Source organism: Harpia harpyja, chromosome Z (assembly GCF_026419915.1).
Source record: "Harpia harpyja isolate bHarHar1 chromosome Z, bHarHar1 primary haplotype, whole genome shotgun sequence".
Lineage (NCBI taxonomy): Eukaryota > Metazoa > Chordata > Aves > Accipitriformes > Accipitridae > Harpia > Harpia harpyja.
In genome coordinates, this window is record NC_068969.1 from 18128552 (window position 1) to 18142955 (window position 14404).

The 14404-nt window shown below is 40.7% G+C and overlaps 1 protein-coding gene across 1 annotated transcript; it reads left to right on the plus strand.

Annotated features, from left to right (window-relative positions):
• Positions 1 to 1408: 1408 nt before the first annotated feature.
• Positions 1409 to 12046, plus strand: KBTBD8 (kelch repeat and BTB domain containing 8). The gene is made up of 4 exons (XM_052777964.1): positions 1409 to 1480; positions 3857 to 4067; positions 4672 to 5786; positions 8374 to 12046. The coding sequence occupies exons 1-4, from the start codon at positions 1465 to 1467 to the stop codon at positions 8835 to 8837; spliced, it is 1806 nt and encodes a 601-aa protein (XP_052633924.1). The 5' UTR covers positions 1409 to 1464; the 3' UTR covers positions 8838 to 12046.
• Positions 12047 to 14404: the final 2358 nt, after the last annotated feature.

Consider the following 14404-nt stretch of genomic DNA (forward strand, 5'->3'; position numbering starts at 1 on the left):
TGTAGCATTATCATCCACAGCAGCCTGGACACCACTGATAATTGCTAAACTAGGGAAAAGCTATGCCTTGCAAATGAAAGCAAAACCACATAACATGACACTGAGTGGTACTATTCTTGCCTTTAAATTAATCTGCTTTAGAGCATTAGTAATGTACCCATGCTACATTATTTCTGAGAGTCAAAGGGAAATATATTTTTAAAATATTTCTTAAATTGGTTTTGCTGACATTTTTTTCTTAACAAAACTTCCCAGTTAAAAGCTGCAAAGTTGTATTAAATCTATTTTGATTAAAACCAGAAAAATATACTGGACTTCAGAATGCTTCCATTATTTGTTAATTCTTCTTTCATTAATTGCATTTCACAAAGAAGGAAAAAAAAGCCCCATGACTCTTCCACAGCAAACTTCTGGTAATGACTCAGTTACCAAGAATGAAACCAGTGGCTAGCTGCTGCAGAAAACTGGAAAAGCCGGTGACTATCAACCACTTCATCTCTGGGATGGAGAGAGAAATAGTGCTTTGTGATATTAAAGGTCATTGGCAACAAAATGGTTGCTTGTCTGCTGGAGTCATTCAGCTGCTCTCTGTGTAGGATTGGTACGGCTGATCTGGCTGGCCACAGTGTGCTGGGGGTTACAAACACAGGAAAAATAAAAAAGTCTCCCACTGTGACGAGCTTTTAGACCAAGTAGCTGATTATATGTTTTTCATGAAAGGTCAATTCAGCCTTGCGCAGCTCTGAGTCTTGCATCCAGACACTGCCTTGCCCCTGATCGTGTCCTTGTAGATTTAGGATAGCAGCAGGCATTTTCTTTTCCCCTTTTCTGCCGGTTTTCCAGCAGCGGCCATGGCGTCTCCTCTCCCTGACCTGTTGGGCAGACAGCTTCTGGGTGAGCTCCCTTCGGAAGGGTTTGCTCTGGGAGGTGCAGGTCAGTGTGGACAGGAGAGAGGCAGCACAAGGCTTGATAAAGCAGGAATCGGTGGGGATTTATTTATGTAGAGAGGCCATTTCTGCCGGGAGCCCCTGGAGAGGAAAGGACTCTGAGCCAGGGTGTCCACACGACCCAGCCCGAGGGCCCCAAAATGGCCGCTCCGCCCTGAGGCGCCCGCCTCCTCGTTGCTACGCGACGGGCAGAGCCCGCCCCCTTCAGCCGCCTCCCGGAAACTACAACTCCCAGGCAGTCCGCACGGGAGGAACTACAACTCCCAGCATGCCCCGCGCGCCAGAGGCCGTGCGGCCCCGGCGGCCCGCACTACATTTCCCGCCAGGCAGCGTGGGCGGCGGCCAATCCGCGGGCTCCAGGTTGGTCAGTGCGAGGAGCGGGGTTGGCTTCCGCGGGAGTAAGCGGGTCGCGGAGAGGAAGCGGCGCAGGGGAAGCAGCGCCGGTGACATTTCCTTTCGGGCCGCCCCCCCCCTACCCCCCCCGCCCCTCTCCCGCTGCCGGAGCGGGGCCCCGAGAATGGCAGCGTTAGGAGGTCGGTGCGGCCGGGCCCCCGGGACGGGTGAACGGGCTGAAGTGAGGGAGCGGCCTGTGGGGTGGGGTCGCTGCTGAGGGGTGTTGGGGCCTATGTGTTGAGGGGTGTCTCTGCGGGGGGGGGGGGGGCATGTAGAGGAGGGGTGTTGGGGCCTCTCTGGTCAGGGTTGACGGGGAGGGTGCTCCGTGGGGGGTGTCCGTGGGGAGCACGGTGTGAGGGAGGGGTGCTTGGGGTCCCTGGGCTGAGGGGTGGGTGGGTGACTGACTGTGAGGGGTGAGTGGGTGGGCCCTAGGAGGCCCAGGGGTGCTTGGATGAAGGTCTTGGAGTGTGGGGTGTCGCTTTCGCGTGGGGAAGGTAATAGCAGAGGAAGGTGCCTGGGAGGTGTCTGTGGGGGTTGGGGTCAGGGGTGTGAGGGAAGAGGACGCCTGAGTGAGGGCCTGTATGTGGGGAGAGAGCAGTACGGTGTGAGGAGAGGTGTGCAGTGGTACTGTGCTTTGTTAGGGTAAGAAGGAGGGTTTCCTGTGAGGGACATCCCCACACTGTGGTCTGTGTGAGGGGAGCTGAGCCGAGAGGGAGGAGTGGGGTTGTCCATGGTGAAAGGCTTCTATGAAGGTGGGTGTGTGGGGAGTGGAGAAGGGAGGGGTGTCTGAGAAACTAATGCGGAGAATATTTTGGGGCGATGTTTGGGAGGAACAGAGTTAAAATTTTGAGGTGCAGGTGAGAGGACTATTAATAGAGGAAAAAGGTGCTTGGGGCAGGAGGGAGAAAATGATGGTGATGAAAGTGACTGGGACGGTTTTATGGGGTGAAAGCTGTAATGTGCATAGTGTCAAGGATTAAATAGGAAAAACTGGAATACAGGGATAAGTATCTATTCCAGCACTGGAAGCTGCCTTGGTCGCATGTGCTCATTGCCAGAGTGACTGGCAGGGTCAGAGAAGGAACTATTTTGCATCTTTTTCACTGTTAGAAAGTAAATGAAACTCTTCTGCAATGGTAGCTACATCAAAGTTTTCTTGTACATCAAAGCTTTGCTAGGTAGGAAGCCTTGGAACCGATCTAGCAAGGTATTATTTACTTGGAATTTGCTCACTTGTGATTAACATTGTTTCTAAACAAGTACAAGTACAAATTCTCCCCTTCCCTAATGATTGGTTAGTTTTGAATCTTGGAGCTCAGTTACTGTGATAAAGTAAACTCCCCTGTTGTAGATCTTACCTTTAAGTATTTACTGTTGTATTTGGCGGGGGGGGGAGGGGGGAAGTGTTTTAAAGACTTTTGCTAACAGTACTTTGAAGAGACACCGACAATATTTGGCCGCGAGCCTGCCATGGGAAATGTGTGCCCAACAGCAGATCCCTACTGATTTAATTGTGACTGTGCTCAAAGCTGTGTCTGAATTCTGAGTAAGAGAAATTGTAACTGCTGTATATCACCACGAGTTAGAATTTAAATCTCCTATTCATCATCAACATTGTTGTTCACTATCCTCTTTACCCCTTTGTGTTGCCCAAAATTTGTTGGAAGCATTCTCTGTTGCAGTCAGCAGCTTTACCTGATTTGCAGCTCTTACCACCTAATGTTTTTCTTTTGAGCTCGCCTTTGTTGTTGTTGCGTAAAAATTTTGTTGCTATTACGAAACAGATTTTTGTGCTTGAGTTATTGCTCAATTTTTGCGTTGGGATTTACTTCGTTAGGCACATTGCATGTTACTTAGAAGCATGTGCTCCACTTTATATGTTTTCACAATGATATCTGAGCTCCTTCATGCCTGAGTAATTTTAAATGGTAATTGTATTTTATTTGTAAAGAAAAACATGTAACTTTATATACAGATTTAGGTAAATTTAAGTTTGTTGCCCAACATACTTACTGTAGGGCTGTTTCTTCATGAGCCTGCGCCATTAACCATCACTTGTGTAAGTTAGGAGCCAGTTCCTGTTTCAGTGTAAAGTTAACTATGTACATATAGACTGGCATAATGGTGATGTAGGTTGGGGGCTTATTTTATTCTTCTGCATTCTTTGCTTTTTCCATTCTATAAGTCAGTAAGCATTGTGATTCTTGACTTCATTTTCCTCCTCCCCGGTGATATGTAATAAATATGAACTATTTATATGATTTTTTTTCTTAATTGGTATAATTTTGTAGGTTAATGGTAATCTACATGTACATTGGGAAAACGGAAAAAAAATTGAGGTATCTTTATTCACCCTTGAAAATGTTAGACTTGCTGTTGATGGACGGTGACAGTGAGGAAGTATGGAATATTAATTTGTGCTAATTCTTGTTCGTGCATGGTTTTTTTCGTGTGTGTGGGGTTTTGGGGGGTTGGTTTTCTGTTTTTTGTTAAACAGTTTCAATTTTGCTTTTTAGAACCAAGTAAGTTTTCACAAACACTGAACGGAATTCCTTCTTCAAACACAGTCAGCAGTGGAATGGACCCCTTCCATGCTTGTAGTATTCTTCAACAGCTTAAAACCATGTATGATGAAGGACAACTGACAGATATCGTAGTGGAAGTGGATCATGGGAAAACATTCTCCTGTCATAGAAATGTTCTTGCTGCAATCAGTCCTTATTTCAGGTACGATAGTCCATTGTTCTAGTGGTGATCACCAAAGAAGAATTATAACTTATTTTCATTAAATGAAAATTAAAAAAAATCACACCTATACTAATATTCCATGTAATTATAGATAATATAGTGCACCTAGTAAGTTAAGATTACTGTTCTCTTAACGTCAATTAATTGTTAGTGTCTGTTTATCAAAGGAAAGTTTCACTGGAGAAAATGTCACATTATTAAAAAACCCCAAACAAAAATGCCTCCAGTATTGAGGGTATCTTGGATACAGTAACAGCATAGTTAAACTACTTGTTTCCTTTTAAAGTTACATATTCTAGCAGGCTAGAATATGCATATGAAATAACATGTTGAAAGTTGAGTGCAAAGACTTGGATATGTCAAGAGCTTTGCTTGTAAACTGAGTGAATTTTAATATGGGCTTAGTGAGATAATTAAGCAAGAAATTCCAGCTTGCCACTTTTGTTTCAGTAAGTCTAGAACTGATCTTAAATTTAGGTACCCAAACAGGGCAGTGTAACATCAGTGATAAATATATTTCATTTCTTATACCTGTAGTTAAAAGGTAATTACAAATAAACTGCTAAATATTTTTCTTTTGTAGATCTATGTTCACTAGCGGCCTTACAGAGAGTACCCAGAAAGAAGTTCGTATAGTTGGTGTTGAAGCAGAGTCAATGCATTTAGTATTGAACTATGCATATACCTCCAGAGTAATGCTGACAGAGGCCAACGTTCAAGCTTTGTTCACTGCAGCTAGTATCTTCCAGATCCCTTCCATACAAGACCAGTGTGCTAAATACATGATCAGTCATTTGGACCCACAGAACTCCATTGGGGTATTTATCTTTGCTGATCACTACGGTCATCAGGAACTCAAAGACAGATCACAAGACTACATTCGTAAAAAGTTTCTGAGTGTCACCAAAGAGCAAGAATTTCTTCAGTTGAGAAAAGACCAACTGATAAGTATACTCGACAGTGATGATTTAAATGTAGACAAAGAAGAACATGTTTATGACAGCATTATAAGGTGGTTTGAGCATGAACAAAATAAGAGAGAAGTGCACCTTCCAGAAATATTTGCCAAATGCATCCGTATGCCTCTGTTGGAAGAGACATTTTTAGAGAAAATCCCTCCCATGTTTGCACAGGCTATGGCCAAAAGCTGTGTACAAAAGGGACAACATAGTGCCAATGGCTATACACAACGGCTTGGAATGACCGCTTCTGAAATGATCATATGCTTTGATGCTGCCCACAAACACTCAGGAAAGAAGCAAACAGTGCCTTGTTTAGATTCGGTCACAGGGAGAGTGTTTAAACTATGCAAGCCACCAAATGACTTGAGGGAGGTTGGAATTCTTGTATCTCCTGATAATGATATTTATATTGCGGGTGGTTACAGACCAAGCAGCAGCGAGGTCTCCATTGACCACAGAGCAGAGAGTGATTTTTGGATGTATGATCACTCTGGCAATAGGTGGATTCCGAAAGCTCCTTTGTTGCGAGCCAGAATAGGCTGCAAATTGGTTCATTGCTGTGGTAAGCTGTATGCAATAGGTGGTCGTGTTTATGAAGGAGATGGGCGAAACTCACTCAAGTCTGTGGAGTGTTATGACAGCCGAGAGAACTGTTGGACAGCTGTCTGTCCAATGCCGGTAGCAATGGAGTTTCATAGTGCTGTGGAATATAAGGATAACATCTATGTTTTACAGGGTAAGGTGGTTTGACTGACTATATGGTGTTTTATTGGAAGTGTGGGTTGTTCAATCCAACTGTCTGCACTCTCTTAAGCACCTTAGAAAATCCAAGTTTCCTGGACATTTAAAGAGTGGCCGGGACAATGGGGTGGGAAGAAAGCTAGGGAGAGCAGTGGGCGAGGAAGAGGGAGGTTGCTGCTTGACTTCTTGTGCACTGGGAATGTGTCGCTAAGTTGTAGTATTGAGTTATTGCACAAATGGCAGTTTTGGTGGTGTTCTAAGTCAACCGTATAGTATTAAATTTTACTGTGAAATTTCTTTATTAAATCTTCTTTATCTGGGTGAAATGCACTAGTGTTGAAGAAAATATATTGTCCTATGAAAAAGCACTTTGCATTTTATTTAGCTAAACCTGTGAAAATTCCTGGTGTCTGTATTCTTGGTGACTCGTAAAAGTCAATTAACCACTGTAGGCCTCCGTTTCCTGCCCTACCCTGCTTTTTGAAGTCATCCTAGTAACTAAGAAAGATGATTTATCTCTTTCTAGTTAGCTCTGTTTCTTTGGTCAGTAATTATAGTACTGCCTTTACATCCTTTCTTCTGGTAAATGATCAGACTTATTGGTGTATTAGATATTGATTCTTAGCTGAATAAAAAGGATCAGTATGGGAATGGATCAAATAATTTATTCTTCCCTTTATTTTTTTTATGGAGATCTTGTATAAAATACGTATTTTTATGTATGCCTGAGCCATATAGCAGTCTACACTTAAAAAGGCTGAGACTGGTCTATGAGGCTGTAGCAAGAGTCCCAAGAAGTGGAAAGAAAGGAGGAGGGGGTGTCTTGGTTATGCTTTGCTAGGGTCCGCCTGTGTAAACACCTGCAGAAGTTGGGGTCTTGGATCCATACCAGCTCCCTCTTTGGGTCACTTTCCATACAAAGGAAAGAAACAGGATAGAGAATACTGTAAGGTCATTGTTATTTACTAGAAGAAGTCAGCCTGATTTCTTGACTTTGCATTCCTGCTACTTGGTAAGGTTGGTGGGCTTCTGCATGATTTGCAGAGAGTTTTCTTCTTCTTTCATTGTTTCTGTAACAGGTTTGACTCTTGTTGGTTGTGGCTTTAAATAATTCTGTTACACTAGCAAGTTCTCTCGATCTGTCTCTTCTGTTGGGCCAGACATCTGCTTTAGATGGTTAAAAAGGAATGCTGAAGAATATTTAACTTCGTAGAGTATTTGTTCATCCTTTAAATGTTTCTTAGAACTGCTAAGAAGTGGATATTATTATAAACTATAGAATAAGAGTGCATCTTGTTTACAAATTTTAGCTGCACTAATTCTGTGCTTTAGTGGTTTAAACAACAACTCAATGCTCGCATGAATAAGCAAGCTACTTCACTGTGCTAACGAGCATATTATAAAGATTCGTCTTATGGGAAATAGGCACCTTTTCTATTTGAGTGTGGTAGATAAAACCTTGATTGAGTTGCACTGAAGTAGTATAAAAAAGTTAACTTTCAATAATTTTTCTAGAGAAAGCTCATAAGTTTGAAGTAGTCAATAAGGATTGATAAGAGTGTTAAAATGCCAACGGAACGCAAGTGTCAGTCGTAGGAGGTTACAAAAGGAGTCGTAGGAGGAACAAAAATGGGTAATCAAAAAATTTATTATCTGTAAGACTTAATCTCTCAAGCTATGTTCCACCCATTTTACTGTATTATTTCTGTATTCTTTGTTATACTTGAGGTGCTCGGTTACACAGCAGCTTGGTTAAAATTCTTAAAATAGCCATGTGAAATTATATACGATTTGAATTATGCTAATATTTGGCAATTGTTTAGGCCTTTCTTCCCCCAGGCTTTACAAAAGACAAGATGGTCTTTATCCATGTTCTTTTCACCAAGTTTGCAGAGCATGAGCTTTCAGTCATCTGAATTTCCATTATGTACAGTCTGTAGATGCTACTCTGTGCAGTCAACAGAAGAGGTGTTTTATAGTCTTAATTGCAGAACTAATGATGAATCAGTAGCTTCTTGCAAGTATTCACCCGTCATCCTTTTAAGCAAATCAACCTAAATGTGTAACCCAGCCACCTGATACAAGTAGCTTTAAAATCTGTGTGTAGTACAAGACACAAGTATTTGCTCAGATTTAACAACTTTTCAAGCACTGAATTCTGAGACTCCACAGTCTGTAGATGACATGTTGTGAAGATGTTACAGAATGAAACAAATACTTCAGACACTTCAAGACTGGAATCTTGAAAGGTGTTGTCCCAAATTACTAAGCATGGTTTAGAAGTAGTAAAGGATAGCTAGGAAATATGTAAAATTTTGTATTTCTGTTGTGCTTCAAATTCGTTGTTCTTCAGCTGGAATAGAACCTCAAAGTAGTTTTTACTCATGCTATTAATATTTTTGTAATGCACTTGAAAGAAAGCAGACAATGGTGCTAGGATTTTTGTTATGGGACCAAGGCTTTTAAAAATTGGTAGACTGTTTCTGTCTGTGGAAGAACATACCTGAAAACTTAGTAGCTGCAGAATTGCTGTTCTGGAAATGAAGCATAAGTTATGTTTTATTTTTCCTCTCTCTTTTCAGGGGAATTTTTTCTCTGCTATGATCCTCAGAAGGATTACTGGGGATTTTTGACCCCAATGACTGTGCCTAGAATCCAAGGCTTGGCAACTGTATACAATGACTCCATCTACTACATAGCTGGAACCTGTGGAAACCATCAACGTATGTTTACCGTAGAGGCCTATGACATTGAACAAAATAAGTGGACTCGAAAAAAAGACTTTCCATGTGATCAGTCCATTAATCCATATATAAAACTCGTACTCCTCAAAAATAAACTCCATCTGTTTGTCAGAGCTACTCAAGTCACTGTTGAAGAACATGTTTTCAGAACCAGCAGGAAGAATTCACTCTACCAGTATGATGAGGTTACTGACCAATGGCAGAAAGTATACGAGACTCCCGATAAGCTCTGGGATTTAGGTCGGCATTTTGAATGTGTTGTTGCTAAATTGTATCCGCAGTGTCTTCAGAAAGTTATTTAAATTTTTTTTCAGTAACAGGCCTTAGTGATTTCAGTGGTAATCTGATGCTAGAGAAAACATGTCTTAAAAGAAAACAAAGAAATTCTGTCAGTATTTATTGTAAGCTGAAACAGGCAGTTTTTTGTATATGGGGATGGGTGCTCTTTAAAGGTTGCAGTCTGGGGAGGGAATTACTGGTTCAGTTTCATATTTACTGATATTTTCCTGGGAAATGAGAAGGAGGTTACAAAGTGCAATTATCAGCATTTTTTTTCTGGTAAACACTTAACCATGTCATACTAGAGGGGTGTTTTTGTGGTAAGAGCAAATTAAGTGGAAGAGCCAGGATAACTATGCACTACAGTGAAAGAAAATCTAGCATTAATAGCTAAGGATGTCCAAGATGTTTTGAAGTGACTTTTCTTTATTTCTCTTTTTTTTAAATACGGGTAAATTTGAGGCAATATCACTAAGTTGTTGTTTTTTTGTTTTTTTTTTTTAATTTGAGACTGAAAGTACATAGAGGAATAGTAGATCCTGATTCATGATGATTTTTTTTTTTTGTACTGTTCTTGAAGTCTGCTAAGATGTTTGTGATTTTGTTTGTGCACTACAATTTGGGAGAAAAACTCAAGTCAGAATTGGAACATGGAGTACCTTTGTCCCAGAAGGAGGCCTGTTCAGATTATTGTACCACTTCCTGTCTGGATTTTTGTTAAAATTGAGCTTAATGATAGGGACAGGAAAAATCCCAACACCTATTTTCTGCCACATAGATGTAGTGCTGTAAAAACATTTTTTTTTAACACTGCTTAAAACCTTTTTTTCATCCCATAAAGGGCTTTAACCCAAAAGTTGATGGTGCTAGTACGTTTTTAATACTTGTTTGTCTGAAATGGGCTAGCCTTATGCTACTGTTTAAGACAGCCTGTTATTTTTCATTGAGTGTGTGTCTGTCTTGAGGCCCTGTCCTGTCATCATATTGTCTTTTTTAACATAACATTTTTACTGCAGTGGTATTCTTGCACAGAATGGTGACAGGATATGGCCTTAATAATATTGATTTTATTTTTTTTCTTTTTGTGTGGAGTGTTCATTCTGTCTCCACTAAAGTACATTGCTATGTGCAGAGTTGGCATGTGCTCCAGTAATTTGGAAGTGTGGCTTAACTTTACAAGTTGTTTTTCTTTTCTCCCTGCAATCAAGCCCTCAGATAACTTCTATTTCATTCTGATCTATAATGTGAAAATTTGCACTACTGAGCTGTCTTCATTATCCAGTGTATTAAAGCAAAATTGACAATAAGTGTCCATGGCTTAAATAATCTTAGATGCAAATATAGAATAGGGATCCAATATATTGCAACACTTTTCTCTATGTATTTACATTTAGCTTATTTTTAAGAAGTAAATAAGTTCAAAGTTCAGCCTCTACTTCAGTAGTGAAAACTGGATTTGAAAGGGAAAAAATGAATCCTAAAACTCGTATCAGCTGTAATTTGCCAGGTTTAATTTGTTACAGCTCTAATTTTTGCAGAGCTGTGAGTATGTTATCTTACTCTTACCTATTTTCTCAAATTGACCTAAGTAAAGCAGTTAACTTGAAATGGCAGTGGCCATCACTGGCTGTAAGTGCTTACCATTATCTGGCTTAACAGCTGATATTTCAGTAAGCCAAATATTTAGCTCATTGTTTATCCCCCTGGCATGGCTGAGGATTTGGATAATGTTTGTTTACTACGTGGTCTTACTGCTCCCAAATGGAATCTTTCTAATACATGAAAATACTCGCCTGGTTCTATTTCCTAATTCTTGCACAAAATGTTTAAAAGGCAAAAACAAACAAAAAAAACTGTGAAATGAAAAGGAAAAAAAAAAAATGCCTCTTTGCATTACATACCTCATCTTCCAGAGATTCACCAAACCGCTTCTTTAAAATGCGAGCGCCTGAATTTTTTTTCTGAAGTTGAAGTTGACAATTCTTGCTAAGACTGCATTTTCCAACGGTGTTGAGGTGTGTTGTTTCTTTGTTTAGTATTCTTCTGGATACTGTTTTTTATATATATATATCCATAGCCAAGAATAAGAGTTTGTTTTTTTTTTTTTTAAAAGTACAACTAATTTCATCTTTAGAATTATCCTTAGTCCTTGGCTAGCTCTCTTTGCGCTGTTGTAGACCTCTAGCTGCAAGCTTTCTGAAGCACCCTCCCTAACAGTGTTGCATTTGTGTGTAAAACCATTATTTTTTTTTTTGCAAAGTGTTATGTAACTTTTTTCTTGGTTTTTTTGGTTTTTTTTAAGCTTGGTTGAATATTTACAAGACTTCTTGCTGCTTTTTGACAATCTTCTATATTTATTTAGTAGAACAAATTTCAATATATTACTTGAAACTATGAAATAGAATTGAGTTAGCAATTGACTGGTCATGTGATGTATAGAAGTACAATATGCTGTGGTTAATTCTGCAGTAGGTTTGTTAATTTTGTTTATCTGCACTAAAGTACGAAGATCTCCATTCTGTTTAACCATTCAAACTGAGGGTGTGATCCAAGTCTGTAATGTGTTTAAAAGCTAAATCCTGGAACTTGCCATGGGAGTAGAATATACTAAATCTTGTGCGTGAGGAGTTTGTTGAGACAGTAATGTTGCTGTGACATTTTGCCAATTCTTAGATGCTTCTACATTTTGCTGAAAGTCAGATTCCTGGTAAAGTTTTGCTTTAGAGTCAGGCTTAAGTAAACTTGCACAGCACAAAAAAAAAAAATAATGCACCAAAGGTACTGATAATATTTAAACAGTAATCTGTACATTTTTCCCCACGTGGTGTTTCTTTTCTGCATTCATTTTTCCCTTTATTAAATGAATTTCTACCATTGTAAGGACTTATGTGAGTGTAAATCTCTTTTTCCAAAATTATTAGTTACTTTAGAAGGAGACATTTTGTAATTCCACTTGATTCCATCAGTAAAATTTAGAATAACTAAAAGCAGTTTTGGTGCACCAAACATGCAGTGTATGTATGTTCTACAAGAAATCGAAGAGCTCCCTGTTCATAAGGCTGTTTAGAAGTGGCATCCAACATTCAGTGCTCAGGTATGTTAGTAAGAAGTACTGTAGTCCTATGAGGGCAAATGTGTGGATTTTTAAACATTTTGCCATAATTGCACAATTTTGCATTTTTACTTAATGTCATGTTATGTTTCTTAAAATAAACCTATTGTTGAAATACAATGGAGTTCAGCTGGTTTTGTGATAAATCTCTTGCATGCATTTTAGTAAGTTTCTGAAAATTAACCCAATGGTATATCTTTTTGATGCTTGTTCAGTTCTTCTATTTCTGCCCTTGTGTGTCTCAGCCATATGTAATGTCACCTTTTTTTTTTTTTTTTTCTTAAGGCAGTACTGTGCTGTTGCTTAAGTTGGAAGGTTCTTTGTTCTGCTTTTTTGTCTCATTCCTTGTGGCTATTCAGGTCTAACTTCTCATTTGCTTACACACAGGTGACATCATCTTTTCCCTTCCCTTCCTCCCTGCCTTTGGCTGGAGCTGGCATCCCAGCAGGAATGTCAAGTCGGGCTTTCCAGTCTGTTAATACTTTATATTGGAAAACCCTGAAATGCTTCTTACTGAGTTTCCCAGCATCCTTACTTAGTAGCGAAGTTAATTCCCAGGTGGTAAAGGGGATGGAGAGAGCACAGTGATGCTGGTTGCAAAGGAGCCTGCTGCAGAGCTGAGAATGAGGCCTCCTCTCCCCTAGCTGTTTAAGCAAAACACCAGCATTATATGTGGCTTCTGATGTAGTGATAGAGCTTGGCGCATCTGCTTGTAAATTATACCTTTTATTCGAGAACATTTGTTCCCTTTCAGAGACTGTCTAATGACTGTAGTGGTGATGCCAAGTCATTGCAGCCCAGGAAAACAACATGAAGTTCTCTCGTTTGGGAAGGCGCTCCTATTGTCAGGTTCTTGCAGGCATTATTTCCACCCTCTCACCCCCTCAGCCCCTGCCTGTAAACTTGTCTGGGTGTGATTCGAAGACTGTTCACCTGGCAGTTTGGTCACAGCAGAAGCAATTTGGGAGTCCAGGCTAGTGGTGGTTGTGTATCTTCAGATGAACTCTGCCACATGCGATCAGTAAGTCAGACTGGGTCGGCTGCCTAGGCTGTCTGTGCAGCAGGCTGATGTGGCAGACCGCTCGTGAGCTACGCAGTGCGGTACCCACCTTTCGGGAGGCTGCTGCATGATGATTCTAACCTTGGGTGAGTTTGTGCTAACAGATCCATGCTCCTGGTCACTGGTTCGGAATGGTACACTCCCTCCAGTCAGACTGAATAGCAGCCTGCAGCTCTCCAGTTACAGCACCCAGGGGTCCCAGCCTCTTTGTATTATCACTCGTTTATTTTGTCTGATCACAGCATTGTCCCTCATATAGTTGAGCTCCTTTCCTCCAACCTAGGACAACATGTAGTGGATAATTTTGATATCTTTTCTGTTTGCAGCTTTCTCTGCTGGAGAAGTTAGCCAGCAGCGCAAAGGCACTGCTTGCTTTCCTGCATTCGCGTCCAGATCTGCAGCTGCTCTGTTAAAAGCCACGGATGTGTCCTCTTGAAGACCTAGCAGAAAAAGTGATGAAGCCAGCACAGAGGAGGTAGGCTTGCTGTTCAACTTACTTTAGTGGGCTGAATAAATCAACAATGCACGCTAAACTGTACGCATTCTCTACTTGCTTCCACATCCAAGGACTCAGCTGGGGCCATGAAATACTAATGGCTGCTCTTAGGCAGACAGGTCTAACTAGATTTGGTTGTAGTTCTGTGCTGTCTCTGGAGTTTGCTAATAAAATAGTGAGAGTCCAAATTGTCCATCCCCAGTTTGGAGTTGCAGTTGTAGTTACCAAATACTTGAATGGTAAAAGCATCCTAACCTGAGTTTCCCTGTCTGCTGTCTCCTTTGGAGCACCTTTGCTCTGTCCAAAACTCTAAGGACTTACAAGGGAAAATCCTCTAGCGCCATGTGATGGCAACACACTAGTATGTAATGAACTGTTGGGACTTAAAGAAATCAAGAAAGAGCTGAAGCTGACAAGAACAAAAAAGAGACCTCCCTCTGCGATCCCCAAGGGAAAAAGTTGTATCAAAGCAAAATAACAAGAGACTGCAAGAAAAAGATAACCAAATTGCACTGGCTTCCTGAGGACAAATCAAATTAACTTGCGGTCCACAGTTTGGACAAAGCTAAAGTTTCAGAAGCTAACTGGAATTATCTCCTTATAAGTTTGTGGTTTTGTTTTGGTTGTTTTTTTTTTTTAACCAGAGGGGAAAAGAAACTGAACCGAGCAGTTGAGGCAGAGGCCTCAGTGAGCGCCTCACTCTTCAGATACATCTGAATGGTTCTTCTGCTTCACTGCAGTGCTCATGGCTCTTTCAAGAAGATGTCAGTGTATCTATGAGTTAAGTAGTAGCCATTATCTGGTTTATAAAATATGTTTATGGAGATACCTGCAAACTTTCAGCTAAGTCATCAAAGACATATCTGGAAGGCACTCTGGGTTTGTAATGGCCAGGAAGGGGGATCAGAGCCAAAACTGGGAC